Source organism: Anopheles ziemanni, chromosome 3 (assembly GCF_943734765.1).
Source record: "Anopheles ziemanni chromosome 3, idAnoZiCoDA_A2_x.2, whole genome shotgun sequence".
Taxonomy (NCBI): domain Eukaryota; kingdom Metazoa; phylum Arthropoda; class Insecta; order Diptera; family Culicidae; genus Anopheles; species Anopheles ziemanni.
The window spans coordinates 84,712,090-84,733,139 of record NC_080706.1 but is presented as its reverse complement, the minus strand read 5'-3'; the positions used below and the strand labels follow the sequence as shown (position 1 = coordinate 84,733,139).

Below are 21,050 nucleotides of genomic sequence, written 5' to 3'. Positions count from 1 at the left end.
GGAATTGTCTATCAAAAATAGATAAATTCTCCGATGTAACTGCACACGGGTCGAGATAAAGATATTGTTTTTATTACGAACGAAGCGAGCTGGTATATGTTTAAATTGATTTTGTTTTCACACCACAAAAAAGCCCCCTGGTTGGTTGGGGTGGAAGGCGGCCAGGGGTACGGGTGAGGGAAACGCTTGAAAGGACTTGGAAAATTGCAACACCACGTCATCCTCTTTCGCCGCCAATGAGCTTCCATCCGGTTCCAAGTCAGCATCAACTGTCCACTGTTGAGGACGGCTCGTCCCCAACGACCAGTGGGTGAGTGTGTATGTGTGTGTGTGTGTAGTATAGTTGTGGTTGAGGATAATATTGACAGAGAGAACAGAACAAACAAACAGTGTAGCAAAATCAATTCCTTTGGACCTGGTCGGCGCGAGGATGGCAAAAGTTGTCCTACCGAGAGACTTTCGATCGAACCGCCGAACGACATTTGCCGGGTTTGGCGGTTCGTACCGTCCAGGATTCGTGTATCGGCAAGCGCCACCGCAGCGGAACACAGCCACGGACGGCATCTTGGATGCGGCAGAGGAACGTCACGACGGCTTCCGATTTGCTATCGACAGGAAATTGAATCAGCCATCGTAACCATCGTCGGTGGCGCCACCCGCCCGGACTGTCGAGCGGAAAAGCGAGCGCTTTCCACACGCGTGGCCAACGACCAAGACCACGACCGACAAACTAAAACCAATAAAATAATTGCTTCACACGGCGTAAAAAATCGGAAAACAACGGAATCAATTTATTTTTATTCGCTTTGCAATGCCGTCGCCTTCGGCTTCCCATCGATCCCAGACCGGTGGTCAAAAAGTTTTCCACCGGATTTTGTCCCGCTCCCTAGATCATCAGTGTTTCAGTTTTCATCCATTTTCCCTCAGATTCCGGTGTCAACGGCTGCGAGGTGATGCATGTGAAACGGAAACGGTTTGTACGGTGTCTGTCTGGCAGTTGGGCGAAGAAAGGGAAAAGAAATAAAGACAAATAGACTCCCCAGGGAACCAGAACATAAGGAAGGGAGTTTCGTTGAATATAAAATGCAACGATGGCGACACGCTGGTACTGGGAGGAGTTTCATAATAGCCGATAAATTAGCGAAATCATAAATGCCAACGCAATCGCGAAATGAATTGTGATAAACAAGGTGATCACTATGAGATAAGAGATATTTTATGTAATCGTTGAGACGCGATGAAGTAGGCGTGTATAGTAAAGTTTAATTGAAAGCTGCACCAAATTCTATGAACACCGAAGAAATATGGAAGAAATATTTCAAAAATGTCAAATTTTACTCAAAATATTCATTCAGGAGCAAACTTAAATCAACGAAATATTTACACCATTAAAGCGTACTGGTCAATTTGTGGTTTTATTTGTCATCAGGAGCTGAACTCCATATAAAAAAAACCTTGCGCGATGTCGCGCGAATCGCGCTAGATTTTTTTTGCTCGGAGTTCAGCGCCTGTCAGGCGACGTCGCGTTACGCGACGGTGCAGTCTGGAAGGCGTGTAAACTATTAAACTATTTTTTAAAGGTGGTTTAAGCTATTTGCTTTTCAGCGCCGACTTCCCAAGGAGAACCCTGCTGCACTTGCCTACCAATGGTATCCATGCCTACCTAAAAGAACCTTGCCGAGTGTATTTTTGGTAGGCATGGACACCTCATAACCTACCAATAATTTGTTTTGGGAGGCACCGCAGTGGAAAGAGGTACTGGCTGTCAAACCTTTGTTTGTTTACTGTTTACTGTTTACTGTGCAAGTCTGGCCAACTAGCAAGCATTCGAAAACAGGAAGGGACGATGACCATCATCGACAGGTATAGAAACTGCAACGCAGTGTAAATAGTTGGTCGGTGGCCAACGGACTTCGCGGCGATCATCGGTTGTTACCGGTTGTAACATAGTATCGGTGGCCAGTGTTCGATAGCAGCGCTTGGATTGACCGACTCGGGGTGGTTAACCGGGGCCGTGTTAACTCGCATCAGACAGTAAGTACGTGTGTAAGAACCCACAGCAGAGAGTTCTTACTGATGATGATTTGTCCGTGCTTTTCACACATTTCAGGGTCTCGACAAGGAGGAAGAAGCGGCTTGAAATAATCATCAATGCGTTCTACGTGTTTTCACTGGCCATGACGGAGTGGTGCTGCACATCGTACATCGAAGGAGCCTGCTACGATCCGTGGTCGCTGTTTGCCAGCACGAACCAGAGGAGGCGTCGGACGATTTCTGAACATTTCCCCTGATTGCCTACCGAACCGGACGATATATATATATATATAATATTATCGTTGTATCAAAATAATAAAACAATCAAAAATATTTTCCTGTATGAAAATAATTATTATGGGAAAGAAAAGATATCCTGAACCCAGCTCATATAATCTACTACGAATGGGTATACGTTTTTTACGCGTATAGCCAGAAATAGGTGTTATAAACACGTTGCACAGTCACGTTGTCAAAACAGTTCTCTTTTGCGGTGTCCCGCAAGTATCAAGAGAATTGTTTTACCCTTCTTTTCAGAAGTGTTTTACATCCAAAATTGCATAGGAAATCTGCTGCAAAAGAAGGTGTAAAACACTTCTGAAAAGAAGAGCGATCAGGTCTCAAGATAATTCTTTTACATCAAAATGACGCCAAAATTTCTCGTTGGGTTGTTTACTGTATTTAAAGTTTTTTTTTTTGCTTAAATAAGATAGAGACCTTTTAATAAAGAGGTGCCACAAAAACCAAACATGCCAAAAGATAGTCAATAGATAAACTGAAACGTAGACTTTTCCGTTTTGTGAAATCTTTGAAATGGTCAAGTCACAATAATAACCGACAATTCAAAATTTTAACGAATCTTTCAACACACTTGCACACAAACAAAATTTCGTGAAAACATACCTGGTATGCAATGCAATAACTTTGGTTTTGTTGACAAGTCATTGTTATTGTTTTGCTGCAATGATCATCGAATGTGAAATGTTCGCCTTCGAGCTAAGGAGAATCGGTACTGTTCGATTTTGATATCATATCAAACATCGCCGCTTATCGAACACCATGGCTCAACCCAAAGTCAGTCTTTATCGTGGGCCCAACCAGCGCGGGAAGCATTACTGCTGACGGAAAGATAACGGAATCGAAGCTCCACAAACATTTGGTTGCCACTAATATGGAAGGTAAGTGGTATGCAATAGCAAGCACCAGCTATCTCCACACCCACCGTTTCCAGTTCAAGGCCGAACAAAATAGTTCTGATTTTGCTTCAATATGTTACCACTTCATTTACAGACGTTCACGGAAGTTACGTGCCGGATATTCTCGAGCATCCGCTCGTACATTTTACCCAACGCTGGGACTGGGATTGTGGGTTAGCCTGCATTCTGATGGTACTGGATCGCCGCCAGCGACAGACGTTCCTTTCGCAGTTCCAGCAAATCTGTGACGAAGGCCAGTTCGGGAAAAGGTTAGCCATGCGTCGACTTGGTCACATCTCCCGCAATGTTTAATTACTATTCGTTTGTTTGTTCCGCAGCACGTGGACAATCGATTTGTGCTACATACTCAAGGACTTCAATGTACCACACAAATATCTTACCACAACGCTCGGTGCCAATCCGTCGCATCGAGTCAACGACTACTACAAATCCTATACCTTGGTTAAGATTTCACCGATTTCTCTCAATTTTAAGAGAATAATTTAAGGAATTAATATTGCTCGTCTCAATAACAGGATATGCTACGGGTGAACAACAAATTCCGGTACGCCGATCAGAATGGTGTGGACGTGAAGCAGTGCTCTGTTACTTATCGGTTCCTAATAGACCACCTCGGGACGTACGGGAACATTATTCTGCTTACGAGTGCCTCACTGCTGTACTGTGACCTGTGCAAATTAAACAAACTGTCTTGCGAGATACGGTAGGAACAACTTCAAGCGGGTCATATCAACCGATAGTAAAAACTTAACTCGTCTTTTACCATATTTTTAGTTCCTGCCTAAGCATTACACCCAGCTACATGGGACACTACATCGTTCTCTGTGGGTACAACAAACGCTTGCAAAAGTTCATGTACCGCAATCCTGCCTGCAAAGATAGTAAGTATTAACTGCGCAAAGGAAATGATACCGATAGATGCTAAGCACACTTTTATTTCCCCATGCTCGTTTGCAGAAGTTTGCTACATTTCGTACCAAGCGCTTGACAGGGCCCGAAAGGCAAACGGCACGGACGAGGACATTATTCTGCTGTATGACAAACCCTCATGACCACTTCTTTCCGAATTCTGTTGCATTTAAAAAACGCGAAACAGAACGAAGACTACGGCGCGTGAGCAGTTAACATGAAGAAATAGATATCATTTCTAGTCTGCGCCATAATATTGACATGCATATGCCTCTTTTCGTATTATTTTTCTCCAATAAACACTATACAACTTTTTTGAGGGCTCCTTAGAGCCTTTTCGTTACAATCTCGTGCCCCTATTTTCTCCTTTCTATAAACAGGCTATGATGACACCGGAAATTTCGGAACAAGAGAAACAAGAGGACGAACTCCACACATGGTTTGAACGGATTTATTGAATTTCTTCGTCAAATCCTTTTATTGGCTATTTCATCCCAAGAGGCGGGAGGTATTGCTAGTCTCACTGAAACACTTAACTAAACAAAGCGTAACGCATAATATACGGCGGCGTAGAGCGCAGTAGTATATCGCATCGAAACTAATCTACCATTTGCGGGTGTTCTCGTTCTTTCACGACCCCTCGATGCCTCTTTTTTTCCAGCGGTGTCTCTCTGGAGCACTCCATCGCATCTTTTTTTAGTTTCCTTACAACTCCTCCTAAACCTAAAGCCTACCACTGCAGCGTGAACTAAAGTAATTTGTACATTCTTTACAAATGTATGTTTTTTTTTCTTTTGGAAGTAATGTGCTCCCCCGGTGAAAACCAAACGCTAAAGAAAAAACGGCTTCGATAGCGTCAAGTGTGCATTTGCATAGCAAGATTGAAGTTTTTCTAGTGAGTATTAATTGCAGCGCGAAAATAACATTTTTTATTTGCTTACTTCATAGCTTCAAATAAATAAATGAAACTCTCTTCAGCACAATCAAGAAACCCATCCAAATGAAGTATCGTCAATGTATACTGCACAAACGGATTTTACAAAATCCCAGCGGCTATGCCGGGCAGGTTAACGGCCCATTTAAGTGCTGTGGGTTCAAACCTCAAAGCAAGCATCGATTTACGAAAACACTTCTATAACGGATGGAAAACTAGAAACGCATGCAGCCTGAGTGAGATTTTCAAGCAGAAAATCCACACCCGGCTAGGGGAATCAATAAGCAGTTAGTCTAAATAATTCGAGCTTTTCCATTCTCCACGGTTGGTTAAACGTAAAGAATAAAAACAATACCAAGCGCATACATCATACTTCACCATTGTTACGTGCTGGGCACTCACTACTTCCGAAGAGGACATGACGGAGACTAATGGAGGGAGAGGGGGGCATTGAAGGATAGGAATTCGATTCAGTGATCGTCGAAGACCACCTCGTCCACCTTCTCCGAGTCGCTGGCAAGATCCTTCACCAGCTGTTCGACGCAGTTCTTTGGAATAAGTGTGCCAACGATTTTGGCACCCTCTTTCGTCTTGAGCCGGATCACCTGCATGCGCGACTGACTGCCAATGCGGGAAGCCAGACTGTTCTCCACCCTCGCCCAGACTGCGAGTACCGATCCAGAGAGTACGCTGTAAGTACGCTGTCGCAGTCCAATCTGCAAAGTCCAAGTGCAAGAGATACAAATCAATGGATGAATGTTGTTGTGTTGTGGTTGAATTGAATGCGTCAAATATACTAACCTCGCATTCCTGACCCATCGACACGTTCCGGCAGTGACCCTTCCAGTAACTGTGCGAGCAGGTGTTAACCGAAGCGTCGTATAGCTGGCTCCAGTGGGCTTCCGCCTCGGTGCTCACCACCTTCCGGTACTTTTTCTCCAGATCGGCCAACGATTCGTGCTTGAACTGTAGGCCCGTGTTCGGGTGGTATACTTGGAACAGGATGCTCTCCTTGGTGTTCTCCTTCTTTAGCAAGCCCGCGCCTACAAATGACTTCTTTTTGGCCGGATTCTCGATCTCGACCGCCAGTATCACGTTGTACTTGCCGTTGCGAGGATGCTGGGAGATGTAGAAACCTTCCTTTTCACCTCCTAACTCGGCCCATCTGTGAGAAAAAGACAACAAAATAAATCCTTGCTTTTATGCAGCGCACGTGATCAATTTTTTTTAGTATATTTAAATAAAGCGTTCCTCAACAAAATATTGAAATAAATTTGAAAGCACTGGAAAGAACAAAATAACCAAGGATTACTGTTCGCAACGATATTGCACTAAGCGAGCAATCACCGTCGTTTTATTCCGCGCCAGAGCAAAGTGTAAAGGATTTTATTGAGTCGGTAAATATCTTGGAAAACCATTTTACAGGGTTTTTTTTGAATCGATAGCATAGGGCAAGGCTAAACAAATTGGGTGTATCCTTCAATTTCGAAAAAAATGCTAAAGCAGATCAGCGCACTGGTCAACTCATTAGGGCATCGTTATCCCTCGGTGCCAAATCGATAACCTTCTCTCCTCTAATAAACTCTAAAATCGATATACTATTTTTAAACTTCATCACATCCGCAAATTACAAGATTGAAAACCGGTTTATTTTGATTTTCATAGAAATATAATACGAAAACTTTCTACTATAATACCCTGATTGGAGTAACTGTACCGCTAATGAGCTTTTAAGGTTCTTCTCTTTATATAAAAAAAAAACCTTGGCAAATGTTGATTCGTTTACCCTTTATGTTTCAATATCCGGTGTAAAATAAAATGATGGTGCGATCGATGCGACTATTATTTCCTGGTTATTATTACAATAAAGTTTTAAGTGCTGTCAAATTTATCTGAATATTGATGCAAAAACATGGGCAATAATTTGTTTAAATTTCCTGTAAAAATTCGTCCCGCACCCGGTACATGATTTCTGTAGGTCAAACTTACTTGTCGATAGCCTCTTGCCAGATCATGCCACGTTCGACCTTCACCACGTGTAGTTCCGTTGGTGCAATGCCCGTTGAGTGTTTTCGCGAGAATCGAATGATTTTAATACGCGTCACATTTTCTCCTGCCGCACCAAGATCTGGGGAAATTTAATAAAGAACCGAGGCGAATGTTTGGTAAACCCAAAACAGTATATGCAACTTGCATGTTGGCAAACCACTTACCTACGATACCCAAGTCGAAGCGACCGCGCTTCTTTTCTTGCTCGATGGTGGCCTCGAGTGTGTCGGTAAAGTACTTGAAAAGCCGATTCTGCAGCTCAACCGGCATACCCAATATTCGGTTCAGGAACTTCGATATGTTGTTGTAGTCCTTGTCTAGGCTCAGCACACCCGGCATCTGCTCACTGTTTACGATCAGCCCGACACCAACCAGCGCCCCGGCCACATCCTTGAAAAAGTCGCCACGATAGTCGGCGGGAGGTGGAACCATCGGGGACTCGTAGCCCATGATCGTCTTCATCACAGCCTCCAGCGCCGTCCGACCGTACTTGTTGTCTATGTTGAACTGCGACAAATCGCGCGTTTCCGTGGCACGCCGATCGCCGTGCGTCAGGGCACCGAGCGACTCCAGCCGCTTGGCCACGGTTGACGCGAACCTCCGTTCCCCCGCCAGGTCAGAGATGAGGAACATGTACTCGGGTGCGTTCACCTGATTCGATCGGTGCGTTCGTCCGAACTGCTGGATCGCCCGGTCGGCCGACCAGGGAAGCTCGAGCGTGATGTGGACACGCCGGCGCTGGTTTCGCACCCTCCGGTCGCTCTGCAGCGAAATACCGCTCGAAGCCGCCTCCGAGATGATCGCCACGTCCTTCTCGCCATCCATAAAGCGCTTCTTTTCGGTAATGTTGAGCGTCTCCAGCGGCACGTCCTGCTCCGAGCGCGATTCGTACTGTATCGAACCATCGTCGTTCTGCACCACACGGCCCTTGCGGCCCGTCATCTCCGCCACGTTTTCCGGACCTCCCAGCTCGTCGATCAACTGATCAAGCGTATTGGCCGGCAACCGGTCACCGAGCCGTTCAATTTTAGCCAACAGTTCGTCCTTCATCTGACACGCACGTTCGATTGCGTCCTTCGGCGGTGGTCCACCGGCCAACTGAATGGAGAACCCGTTGCTCGACTGGATGGTCAGCGGTTTCGTGTCCATCTGTTTCTTCGTCAAGTGCGCCTGTATTTTGTCCTGCGTTGTAACGGGCTTTTTGCGCCCTCCAACTACGGACGTTGGTGTTGCCATGACGGAAGGTGCAGAGGACGGCGCTTGTTGCTTACTAGCCTTCAGTTTCGTCTTTCCGGAGGAAGTGGTTGGGACAGATTTTTGATTTTTCATCACCCATGGATCGTCGCCGTCGCTGTCGCCAGCGAACGGATTGTAGCCATCGCTCTGGCTCCCCGCACTGTCATAATCGTCGTGGTAACTTTCCTCCTGGTCGCTGTCGTCGGATGGTCGGAAATCGGACTCGTGTGAATTGCGTCGCGATTTTTCGGACGCCGACGACGAAGTAGAAGCCGATCCATCATCATCGTCCGATGAATCGTTGTTACGGGAACGCTTCGTCTTGGGCACACCTTTGGTGTTGGATGCACCAGCTCGTTTGCGTTTCGAATCCACCAGGCCAATGCCGGCAGACGTCGAAGCACCCTTATTGGCTCCACCGCGTGCGGAAGAAATGTCCTGCAAGAGGCTATCAAGCTGCGTCCGTCCACCACCACCGTCCAGTCCAAGCACCCGGTTGATGCGGTTCCGATCGGGTGCTGGAAAATGTTTCTCCACCAACGATTGCAGCACGCCCTTAGCGGTCGATACGAAATCCGAAAGCTCTCCATCGTCGCGTTCCAGTTGCTCGAGCGTCCTCGCTTCACCGGTCGACTGCAGACCGATAACCACACACTTGCCGTACTTGATGGCTTCCCGGGCCACCTTGACTGCGTGGTTCACCTTCGACGCGATGCAAAGGTACTTGAAGAACCGCTGGTGGGCCGACCAAAACTGTCCCCACATTGTTTTCTTCATTCGGCTCTCGGCATCGATCAGTTCCGCAGCTTCCGTGAACTTTTGCATCGCTTCTACCCACTACAAATACACAAAAGAAGAGTGTCTCATTAACATTTAGCAGGCTCCTGCCGAACTTCTCAAAGACGACTATACTTACCAACTCGACTGACTCGTCGTAGACCTGCTTGAACTCCTTCGTCAGTGGTACCTCTTCGATTTTAAACGTCACTCCATGAAAACTGAGCTGCCGCGCAATGTACATTCCTCGCAGTTTCATATCCATTGCAACGATCTCCATTGCACCAACACCGCTTTGGGACAGAAAAAAAATAAAACGGATTAATACATTGCAGGTATTTAGGACTAGTTCAGGGCTTTGAATTCAAATCCTGCTCAAGTTTAGATAAGAGAAGTACAGTGTAATAAGATAATTAGATCTTTCTTTATAACACAGTTGGGTAAATGTTTATTTATATTTTGTTTTTCCTTATATTTTCTAATTATTTCAAGAACTTAACTGTAAAGCACTCGTTAATAATTTATTAGTGTAAAAACCATTGCTGTAACAAAATATCGGGATAAATAAATTTTTACAAAATTTGAAAGATTCGTTAACCGGATATAACATTACTCTTCTAAACAGAAATGTTTTGGTTAGACAAAAATTTCATGTTGATATTCTATTCGCTTTCATAAAAAATTTACGTTGAATGTACTAACTTTAGGACGTTATATTATTTAAAAAGTGCAAACTTTAACTTTATAGTTTGTTTCTCAGAACCTCCTTATAAATGGCATGGTTAACCGTTGGGCAGCATCTACTAGAAAACCTCGAAAAAAACAGCAAATAGCATGATATATACTTTAAGACTGCCATATTTTCATAATATTACTGACTTTAACAGAAACAATATGCATATCAGTCAGAATTCGTAGAGAATTGAACAAAAAAAATTGCTCAGGTACTTACCGCTTCTCAACAGCCTGAATAAAATCGTTAAACGTGGGGAATGGCGTTCCCTGGCCCCATATACCCAGTCGCACCATATACGCCATGTTGCGGGGCTCCGAGGCGCCGGTGGCAGACGCGTACACGACGCGCGCCTTTGGCAACTTGTTCTGTAGCTCTAGAGCCGTCAACCCCGTCTTGGTCGGCTTGCTCGAACCGACCGGGCACAAATTCTTCGCCTTGTGACACTCGTCGAATACAATCACGCCGTCGTAGTCTTCTCCGCACCACTGCAGCAGCTGCTTTAGCCGAGTCTTGTACTTTCCGGCCGTGCTCTGCGATTCCCCGATCAGGGCCGAGTACGTGCCAAAGATAACGCCCTTTTTGACGTTGTTGTTGACGGTGGAGTTGATTTTAGCATATTTTAACTGTAACGAAAACCCACAAACACAGATGAGGATTTAATATGTTGTGTATAGTTTTTTTAACACCGGATCAAGTTTGACCATAGCGACAAACACCGCCGCTTCGTTACCTTATTCAACGGCATAACGTCGATTCGACTGGCGCCGATGTCGCGCAAATCGCGCTCCGCGTCGTACCGCAGGTCGTTTGACACCGAGATCCAGATCGACTTTTTGCGCCCCTTCAGATAGTTCTCGAATATGATGCCGGCGATGGTACGCCCCTTGCCGACACCGGCACCGTCGCCTATTAGGAACCCGGCTCGCGTACCATCCGGTAGCAGATGCGCGTGGGCCTGGCTGGCGTACGTTATCGACTCGAGTTGCAGTGCACTCAACAGCCCGCCATTGATGGTTTCCGGCGGGATGGAAACTTGATAGTATACATCGCACGGTTCCACGGAAGACAGGGAGGCCGTTTCTACAACCGGATCAGGATGTTTTTTGCCAATTTTCACTGCAACAACAAAAAATGGAAGATAAATCACTTACGAATCTCTTCCGGTTTTTGTGAAATCTCTACAATATTGTGCTTACATTTCGCTGGCCAATACTCTGCATAGGTTTCCGCCACACCCATCTCTTCCTCATCCGCTTCCTCTTCTTCGGGCATTTGGTTTACCTGAACATTAAAACAAAGCATAATGTCACCACAAATGGAAAGGCGCATAACGACCAATAGTCACCTAGGGAACGGTAGCGTACCTTGCTGGCATCCGCCATCCACATCTGTGAGATCAATTTGGTCGGAATTCCGCTGGTCAGGTAGTGCGGGTTGGCCACCAGCATGGCCTGCAGATTCTGCAGCCACTGCTTGTTGTTGGACATCATCAGCTGGCTCATGTTGTCGGAGGAGCCAAGTGCAGAGCCCGGTCCAACCGACGAGTTGCCACCGAAACCGCCAATGCCGGCCATTTCCACTGTGCAACGAAAAAGGGTGGGAACAGTTAAACGGTAAAGTTAAACGGAATTAAACGAAAAAAATAAAGTAAATTGTTTCTACAAACAGCAGCGATAAAATACGTACAACAAGATAAGAATTACATGCGTGGAAATAATCCCAAAGTAACGTAAAAATGGCATAAAAAAGGGCAACTTCTACTTTAAGCATTTATCAAAGCGCCATAACAAACGGTAAAATAAAACAAATTATTACAAAGTCTATGAACGTTTTGCTGCATTGCTTGGTCCTTATCAAATCTGTAGAATTTGGTTGCATTCTATTTCAAATTAACCATCGCTTTTGCAGCAATGTACAAACATATTAGCTGAAACGGAATAGGAACCAAGCATGTTCCACACGATGCCATTATATACACATCGATTAGTGATGCAGTATGCACGCATGCATGCAGAACTTCAGAAGCTCTCATATGTGTATTTCCGCATTGCAAAAGCGCATTAAACAAGGCAGGAAGGAATCGCAGACTGGTTAATTTATAACGTCCATTCCGGGGTTTGCCACCCGGGACATGACAGAAACACATCAATGCAATTTAATTAGCGAGCTCCATCCTCTTGGATGGACACATCGCTGGATTCGCTGGACAGACATGCCTCCTACCCGTTCCTCCCATTCCGTCTTCGTGAGTGCATTCATGTGAAGTATAATTTGCCTAAATCTAGCTAGAAACCTGAACTGCATCTCGTGATAGGCTTATTAAATTATACCTCAGCCTAATTTGCTGGGTGGTACATTATTGCTAATCATGTCGTAAATCTTTTATTTTAAGTTGAAAACGAAAATTAATTGTTGAAACATGAAGATTTTCTCAAAAGAAGAATATCACAAACCGTCGGGATACAACCGTAACAAAATATTAGCGAAGTCCAAGGTGGTATTTTCAACTTAAAACAATTCTTGTACTCTGAACTACTACTGAAATAACATGCAAAACATATTTTTCTCGGATGTTTTACCAGTTTTGCCCGTTTTAGAAAAACAAGCGCGCTGTGATCCATTCAGCTTGACAGAAGAAGCGGAACAGTATAAAACCACCTGATGTTGGACACTTCACCTGGACGTCGCAAATGTTTAGTGACGGTTGGCAATTGGCTAGAAACAACTAACAGTTGTTTGGCTGAACCCGAACTGGGGTTAAACCACAACAAAAGAGAACAATTGGTTCATCATGCAGCATAAACAATATGCAAAAATGTAACGAACGGAAGATTTCTATAAGGTGGAAGAAAAATGTGAGTACATTACAAAAACGCAAGGAGCAAATCAAATAGAAGCCATTTTCTGGCACATTGTGTGTTTTAGATGGATAAGCATACTTCGTATCATAAAAATAAAAAGGCGGATAGGAAAACGAAATAATCCATCGGTAAACCAAGACAGAAAGGAAGACAGTAAAGTATCAAACAGAACCATTTGGCAGGCTGGATCCGCGAAAGGAATGCTGCGCGCTTCGGCGGATGCGCGTGCGTGCGTGGGCGTGCAGCAAGTAACTTACTCTGCGCCAGCAGAGTGGCCAGGCTCGGTGGGTAGTAGCTGCCCAGGCCACCGAGAATGCTTGTCGCTCCTGGAGGTAGTATCGATCCGCTCGCCGAGGTCGGCTTGACCAAGCCGGAGGACGAGGAGGTGCTACCGCTTGGTCCGCTCATGTTGAAACCGCTGCCACTACTACCGCCATTTATACCGCCACCACCTCGGCGACGCTGACCGCCGCCGGCGATGTTGGAGGAAGACGAAGACGAGCAGCCATCGTCGCCTTCTTCGTGTGCCGCGCGCAACCAATCAAGACAGAATTGGCAGACCCGCAGGAAGATGCCAACCAAAACCCCAAACGCAACGCATTCGAGGAGGAGGAGGATGCGAGCGAAGAAGTTGCATTGATTAGGAGGTTTTGTGCGTGTGATTTCGGTGGCCGATCCGGTTGCGTGTATGTACGCGGGATTCGGAAGTAAATAAGGTAGTAGCTCGACGGGCAATCGATGCACACGCACATGAAAATAGATGCCGCCGAAGGACGGGGCAGTGGAATGGAAGCGCAAGAAGCACAAACAATGTTCGCGCAATGCCCGGGCGACAACACATCACCCACGAATGATGAAGATAAGATTTATGTACACGCGACCACACAAGAAGAAGACCCCCGACGAGTCAGCAACGTGAATGTACGAAGGTGAATTCAAAGCTCGACCGGAAGAGATGGTGCAAGCAACACCGGGTGCAGGCAAAGGATGAGCGCGAGAAGGAGTTTGTCAAATGTGCGCGGAAGGAATTTTCCGCGAGACCGAACCGGGACACGGAGCCACCATGAGAGGATGAGAAGAGAAAAACGAGAGGAATGTGTGTTAGCAAAACGGAGGACTTACGGGAAATGCATCAACCAACCGAAGGCCGACAGGAGGGATGTTGCACAAAGCATTGCAAATAATGATTGTCCAACTGTACACAAACCAACCTAATAATTAGTTCAATGATGATAAACAAATAACAACACAAAGTGTCTAATAAAAATAAGATTCTCAACGAATAGTCCAGGCTTTGCTTAATAATACTGTGAACGGGCACGTAGCCCCATTTCAGTTAAAATTAGGTGGATAAATAGTTCAATCCAACCTACTAAAACGATCGCCAGAGCTTGCAACATAACGCGAGCATTGTTGAACGAATCTGTCCGAAGCATTAAGTAGATGGCCGACGCTTTTAAGACGATGTCTAAGACGACGTCTTTTAGCGGCAGCCAATTTCTGAGCCTTTTGTAAGGACGGTTGCTTGAAAAGATGTATGTAAAGGTGGGTGTTTCATTTCTTGATTTAAATTTACTGTAGCATATCAATATGTTTTAATATTTTTCTTAAAATGGGTTGTTCTTGCAAATTTACTCGGAGCTTCTTTCTAAATGACTACTAAAACATTTTAATCAAATGAACCGGTTGTTTCGTTTCTTCTCAGGTTGGAAGATTCTTCTCACCAGACTCAGGAAAACTGGGTTTGCTAAGTCGAAACCAAATGTTGAATTAGTTCTAAACATAAAACATAAACTTAAACTTGTATGTAACAATGAAATATGTAGAATTCGCTTGTTCGAGAAGATTATCACGTGTTAACAATTTAAAGTTCAAATTTTTAATAAATTAATTTCATCGAGATAAATAGTAAAAAAAAAGTCGGAGACTATGCATCATTGAACAAGTCCAGATCGAATATTTTCAGTTTAGAAGTAAAACAGAATTGTTAGGACACGGCAATCGAAAAGATAAAACAGAGTTTGCAAAAATGTGTTAAATTTTCACTATTCTAAAAATCAAATAAACGATATTGTACAACTTTGTGCAAAATTCCTCTTTAAACAACTTCAACCGACAGATCGAGTACATTTTTTGGCGGGAATTGAAAAATTTCCCGCTTCTTGTTCGGTTGATTGAATGCGAACCTACTTCAACCACCCTTTTTTTAAAGCCCATCACCCGCAGTACGACCACCTCCGTTGCCCAAAAGAGGAACAGTTTCTCTTCAAACGCCGGATATACTAAATACTCTGTGTGAACGATTACACTACTCACCACTACCACCAGTTCCCCTCGGCAGACCGGCGGCTACCACCTTCGTGGAGGTATTGCCGAGCTGCTCGTTTTTGATGCCCGCCGTCGCCATGCCGTGGTTGCCCGGGAACTGTACGCTGGATGAGGAGTTTGTCCCAAAATTGGCCCCTGTGTCCGCCGTTGATCCTTCCGATTTGAATTTCTTCGTGAGTGTGGCCACCGTTGCCAAATCTTTGCCTCCTCCTGGTCGTAGAGAAAAAAGGATTGGAAAAAAAGATATGAATTAGTTAGTATCTTTATTTGTCGAAAGGAGACCACCGGTAAAAGGAGGGAAAATTCAACGAACTTATCAAACAAAATTCAAATTGTAACAGAAACCAAATTATTTCGATAATGCTGTACCTTCTAAGAATGTTCTGAACCTTTCAGTCCACCTCCGCCACAAAACTGATATCGGCCAAGTGGTATGCGACGCTAGCTGTATAGCTTTCTAAACTTTACAGAGCAATAATCAATAATTTCACCGAAGCGTCCGACAAACGCGAGTCCGACCGACGAGCACCAGGACCCAGAGCGACCAGAGCAAGGATTTCGCGTCTTGACACATGCAAGCTAATAATTCAACTGACGAAACGCACAAACAACCTACACACCTTCTCCTAGGATCAATTCGGTGCCAGTTTCAATTGCAGAACAGTTCGGAAGGTGACGAGTAGGAGGACTCGGCTAGGGCTGGAGGGTGGTAGAAGGTGCCATCGGTTAGCCGAGTAGTGTTTGCCGCGGCGAAGAGAGCGCACTCGGCGTCTTCGGCGTCCAGCAGCACACCAACAACCGCGGCGATCCGCGATATGATGATATGCGGCGCGGTAGATAAGAAAACCGGTACCGTGTGAGCGTGGTGAAGGCGAGATCTTCGCGAACCGAAAGGACAGCTGGCTCGCTGGCGTAGATGAGGTGAACTGGGTGGGGGTCATCAGACGCCAAATGATTCGAGAAACATGTTCCTCAGGACGCACCGTGGTGGCAGAAACGTTTTCTAAACTCTCTGATATGCCTTCCTATTCACCCAACCACTACAGAGAGGTCCATCCCTTTTCCCGCTGTGCCAACATTCATAACCCTTTCCTTTTTAGAAAGGACGCGTGAGGTGGAGAAGAAAACTTTCTTACCACCACCCCCTTCCCTTCATCCACATTGTGCGATGGCTTCACTTTCCTTCGCGAATCTCGCGAGCCCTTTTTCCCCGGAGGGAAACGGAGCTAAATACCGACTAACCGAGAGGAGCACATTAAGGCCGGGAAAATGGGTCTGGCCTGCGGCAAGAAACGCTATACGCGTGAGGTGATAGGCGAGGTGGAAGACCTACGCACACAAACACGAGCGTGGAGAGGATACTCGGTGGAAATGGAATATTTGCCGACCTGAAAACAGCCATCGGAAAACCGAAAGATGTGGTGGTGGTGGCCTGCTGCGAGGGGACGAAGGCGCATTCAGTTTGATTCGGGGGTTTAGATGATGAATACTCCCTCACAGTGGGGATCTGTGGTTCGACCGTTTGGTGATTGATAAGAATTAATTTAAATACTGCAACAGACAGGATGAAGCCTTTCAAGGAAATACTTTTTCTGCCTTTTTACTGTTCTAATTTCTGTAAACCTGTCAGTTAAATGGTGTGTTTTTTCTTTATTAAGATATATTAAGAAGGAATTTGTTTATTTTTTTTGCTTAGCACTAACAACCAGCAAACGGGGTTCATCATTTAAAGGAACTGACAAATTACAAAACAACAATTGCCAAAATGTATGAAACTGAAATAGATTACTAAATACAATTGTTATTTTTCTACCATGGCAGTGACGATAAGAATAATAGAAACGAGAGTATCTGTGTAGCTAACAGCAATGATAAAACCAATCATTTTCCCTTGCACTACCTACACAAATCTTGTCGTACAGGGGAGGGTCCGAGCACAGTTGAGATTCGAACCCACGCCGTTAAGGTCGTGTGCCTCAGCGCTCATGGGCCGATTTTCTATCCGGACCTAACGCTCGGCTGTTGCGGACCCAAATCGGTTGGATTATTGTTTAGAAAATTATTAAACAAATTATATGGTTACAAAAAACGTTATCGTTATAAAAATGTTGAAATATTGTTGTAGCATGACGGGAAATATATCTAAATTTCCACCCTCTTTCTCATTATGCCGCTGGTCGCGGTACACGCGCCACCGTACGCGAGAAGCCACCCTCGAGAGGCGTTTTGAGCGGCTGAGAGTGGGTTTGTTGTTCGTGAGAATCCTTTCGCAGCAGGATTCACCGCGTAATGCGAATGATTTCGGCCAGCACCGTTGGAACCACGTCGCCGGAACGGGACAATACATTTCGTGCTATCTAGCTCTTCATTCTTCTTCCCCACACCTCACGATTGCCTCTCAACCTAAAATTGCAACGGGAAAGAAAATTGAATCGATTCAAGAGTAGCATAATCATATGTACATAAGTGCGGCTAACTTCGCAATGGTTCATGGAAGCGCTTTGAATACTTCGATTGTGGGTAAATACTACTTGTGGCGAAACAACACATACTGTGACGGAAGTGCAAAGGACATCCATTTACCACCATTTGCTCTCTATGGCATGGCTCTATGTTTTCAAATCCAAGAATTGACCAAACTGTTCGAGGCGCTGAGCCTCGCGATACGATAAGAAACGACAGCTCAAGCATTAGCTGCCATTAGCGATTCTCGGGTTGCATTCCTCGTCACCATCGGCATTTATCTATCTATCCATCTATAGCAGCAAAACACGCCCGTTATCCCTGGTGTACGCACCCATCCAAAAGTCCCCTCCGAGGTCCGTATCATCACGAGCGAACGAACCAACACATCCATCGAAGATTATTTACACACGGAATTAAATGACTTATTATCCGCAATCTCGGACCGAATGGGCTGAAGGAACCCGCGAAATGACCAACGATGGATCAACCGGGAATCAACGACGATCATCCTTTTCTATGTGCATTTACCTGGTACTTCTATTTCATCCGGATCTTCGTCATCGTCGAAGTCGGTCGAATCGCCGCCCTTTTCATCATCCTCCTCCTCGTCGTCCTCATCTTCTTCCATTCCGTAGGACGAATTTTTCAAAGCCTGCAACAACAAACGAAGCAAACAAAATATATTATATTACCACCTTTTGTAAAGGCTGCAGTAAAATGTACAATCATAAAATCGTCAAATTTATTTAGCTGTAACCGTTCTATTTGCCAAAACTATACAACGCAATTTAAAATCTTTATTGTTATCAAAAATTATATTTTAAAACAACAAGTAGTTACTCTACAATTTTTTGTAACATTCATATATTTACGTTAGGAAGTATTGCTCGAACGGAAGGAATAACATTATGTGTAATAATAATAATAATAATAATAATAAATATAAAAAATAAGCTTAAGATATAACAACATACTTTACATCTAGGCATAAAAAATACAATTACAATACAATTAATAAAGTGGTTCGACACCGAAAGGCGAATGACTTCTACACAACAAGCACGAAGAAAACCTTCGATGACAAATTCGCCCGATATTGGAGGAAAGAAAATAATATATGTTTATAAAGCAGCGTCCGAACCACATGGCATTTTTCCTTCTTGCAGCAATACTGCCGGACTTGTTTATTATCACTTCCACGTGTTTAGAAACACGTTGCGCAGAGCAACGAAATCGAAAAGTCGGCCGTTCTAGCGTTGCGATGGTGACCGAAAAGGAATGAAAAGGCAAGAAAAAAGTATGGTATGATTGTACCATCCGTCAACCAGCATCGGCGAAATTCTTGTACCGGTAACATAAGATTACCGACTTGGGAAAGAAAGTCAATCAAAAAAGCATCTTTCAATGGGTTATGGTATAGTTAGCTGCGCTAAGTCGTAAGGGCGGAAACTAATTTATGCATATGTGTACCGCGCGAAGAATACTTGCAGCAAGGTTGCATTTCCGTAATGCGCCGACAAGCTTATTGCGTACACATTATGTATCAAATTGCAATGATTCTACTTTCGATTGGCACCTAACACTCCCATTTGGGCGAACGGAGAATTCCTGTTTCGGCCACGACAGGGAAGACTCTGGCAAAACCCCCCATCGTTCACTTCCGGTCGCAGCTGGACCGCGCGACGAAGGATGAGGCTGAATATTACATTACAGTGAACAGCGGATCAATAGAAGGGACAGCCACACCCAAGGGAAGGGTCGCACTCCAAGGATCCGCCAAATGTGCGGCGTAATAGCATCAAGGACATCCGCCTGGCGAAACTTTCCGGTTCACTAGCCATATTCCAAGGCTCGGTACCCTTTCGCAAGGGTACCTCAGTTCCAACCCCAATTGGTGGTGCTGTCAAATGTGACATTTAGTCAAAACGCTCAAATACATGCACAGAACTACATACTATTTTTGTGGTTATGTTATGCCTGTGAAGAAAATCGTTTGCAACGAGAAGAGGAAGAGCAACAGAGTGGAGTCATCTGGTGATAGTTATCACATCGTCACCCTTTGGACGACGTGTTTGTGGGAAGAAAAATGCAATTCGCTGAGTTTGAGATAGCTTCTCCCGTAGATCGATTGCCGGTCGCACGCAAACGGAAGCGATGACAGTCGCGAAGACGTTTCCAAACGAGAGAAAGAATGGTCCGGGAAGAACGTAAAAATCAAAACAAAAAATTACCATCCGATTCATGTCGTTTCCCCGCTTGTGCTTCTTGTCTCACACGGTCGCCTCCTGTGCAACCCGGCACCGACCAGCTAAAAGCTGCGTTGACGTAAGACGCGTCTAGCGTGCTATTTCCCTCACGGACACTATTTTCACTGCACAACAAACTGCACTGCGAGGCAAACTTCACCGAAAATGCCGCTGCTGCTTTGTCTGAGAGACCAGCAGTAGACTTTTCCGCTGCACTGGGAAACTTTTTCACTGCCTGCCCCGGACACTACACAACAATAATACTGTACACACACGATTCGCACCACACAGTTCCAACTGCGCGACTAGAGAGAATGACTGTTGCCTTTCGGAGTTTGTCAAACGGAGAACTCAACGACCGAAACATCCACTGCCAATCGTCTTCTCTTGCTGACTGAATCTAAACTGGATGTGTGCATCGTACGGAAAGCATGTGTGTGCGCTTTGTTGTTCGTGAACTGAAGTCTGACAGCGATGCGTTTATACATTCGGTTGAAAGCTCCACTAATGCTACTTGTACAGGATAACTGGATCAATAATATTCATGTTTTAATTATTAAAAATTACTATCTCTAACAAATATATTGGAAACAACAAGTATAATTCAACAGAATTGCCTACTACTTTTTTCTCAACCTGGAATACAATGCAATACCAAGTGTCTTCTAAGCACACCTACTTAGAACAAGCATTTTGCAGAAACATCTAGCAGTCAATCACGTGTTGACTTATCGCTAATACAAATCAAATTCGAGACCATCATTTAGAATAACAAAGGATAGGAAGGCTACAAAATCCAATACATATTTTATTTCCATGTAAATTGGTACACAAACACCACATTTCATTATGGTTCAGATATTTCGTATTACCCGATCAGTTTAGATGCCACATTTAACTGCAATACAATAACGTACTCAGTGCACAAACTCCTAACCAATGGTTTCGTCCAACGATTTCGTCTCGCTCGTGCAAGTTGTTACCTGCTAGTGTACATTTTCACAACGAAGACATTATAGCAAGGTGCCACCCACGATTTCGTTCAATCCCATTTTTATGTTCCCCACAACAACTACCAGTCTACACGAATGTTGGAACATCTATCAATTATTTTTCTGATTTCTAAATTTCAGTACACATTACTGGATAAACGTTTCCCCCAGAGTTCCAAATGGGTTTCTCAATTTTACTAGCATCGGCGTCCTCTAGCGTCTGAATTAACCGCTACACTGAACTATTTACTTTGTCTTCAATATC

General features: G+C 44.6%; 2 protein-coding genes across 2 annotated transcripts; one reads left to right on the top strand and one right to left on the bottom strand.

The window, feature by feature from the left end:
- Nucleotides 1–3,018: 3,018 nt before the first annotated feature.
- On the top strand, nucleotides 3,019–4,506 carry LOC131287800 (protein GUCD1). The gene is made up of 6 exons (XM_058316884.1): nucleotides 3,019–3,212; nucleotides 3,325–3,499; nucleotides 3,569–3,692; nucleotides 3,767–3,954; nucleotides 4,026–4,132; nucleotides 4,209–4,506. Exons 1-6 carry the CDS (start codon nucleotides 3,206–3,208, stop codon nucleotides 4,301–4,303), a joined length of 696 nt encoding a protein of 231 aa, XP_058172867.1. The 5' UTR covers nucleotides 3,019–3,205; the 3' UTR covers nucleotides 4,304–4,506.
- A 793-nt stretch (nucleotides 4,507–5,299) lies between these two features.
- LOC131289101 (protein strawberry notch-like) lies at nucleotides 5,300–19,790 on the bottom strand. Its single transcript, XM_058318302.1, is given in 12 exon segments — nucleotides 5,300–5,810; nucleotides 5,896–6,259; nucleotides 7,084–7,222; nucleotides 7,308–9,216; nucleotides 9,296–9,449; nucleotides 10,109–10,515; nucleotides 10,623–11,008; nucleotides 11,089–11,250; nucleotides 11,253–11,471; nucleotides 15,070–15,291; nucleotides 18,076–18,199; nucleotides 19,779–19,790. Coding segments are annotated over 12 exon segments (4,344 nt in total). The 3' UTR covers nucleotides 5,300–5,564.
- Nucleotides 19,791–21,050: the final 1,260 nt, after the last annotated feature.

Bases quoted from the DNA above. Each gene is read 5' to 3' on its own strand.
- LOC131287800 (XM_058316884.1), top strand. The intron at 3,955-4,025 runs GTAGGAACAACT...CCATATTTTTAG, and splicing joins AAACTGTCTTGCGAGATACG to TTCCTGCCTAAGCATTACAC. The intron at 4,133-4,208 runs GTAAGTATTAAC...GCTCGTTTGCAG, and splicing joins CAATCCTGCCTGCAAAGATA to AAGTTTGCTACATTTCGTAC.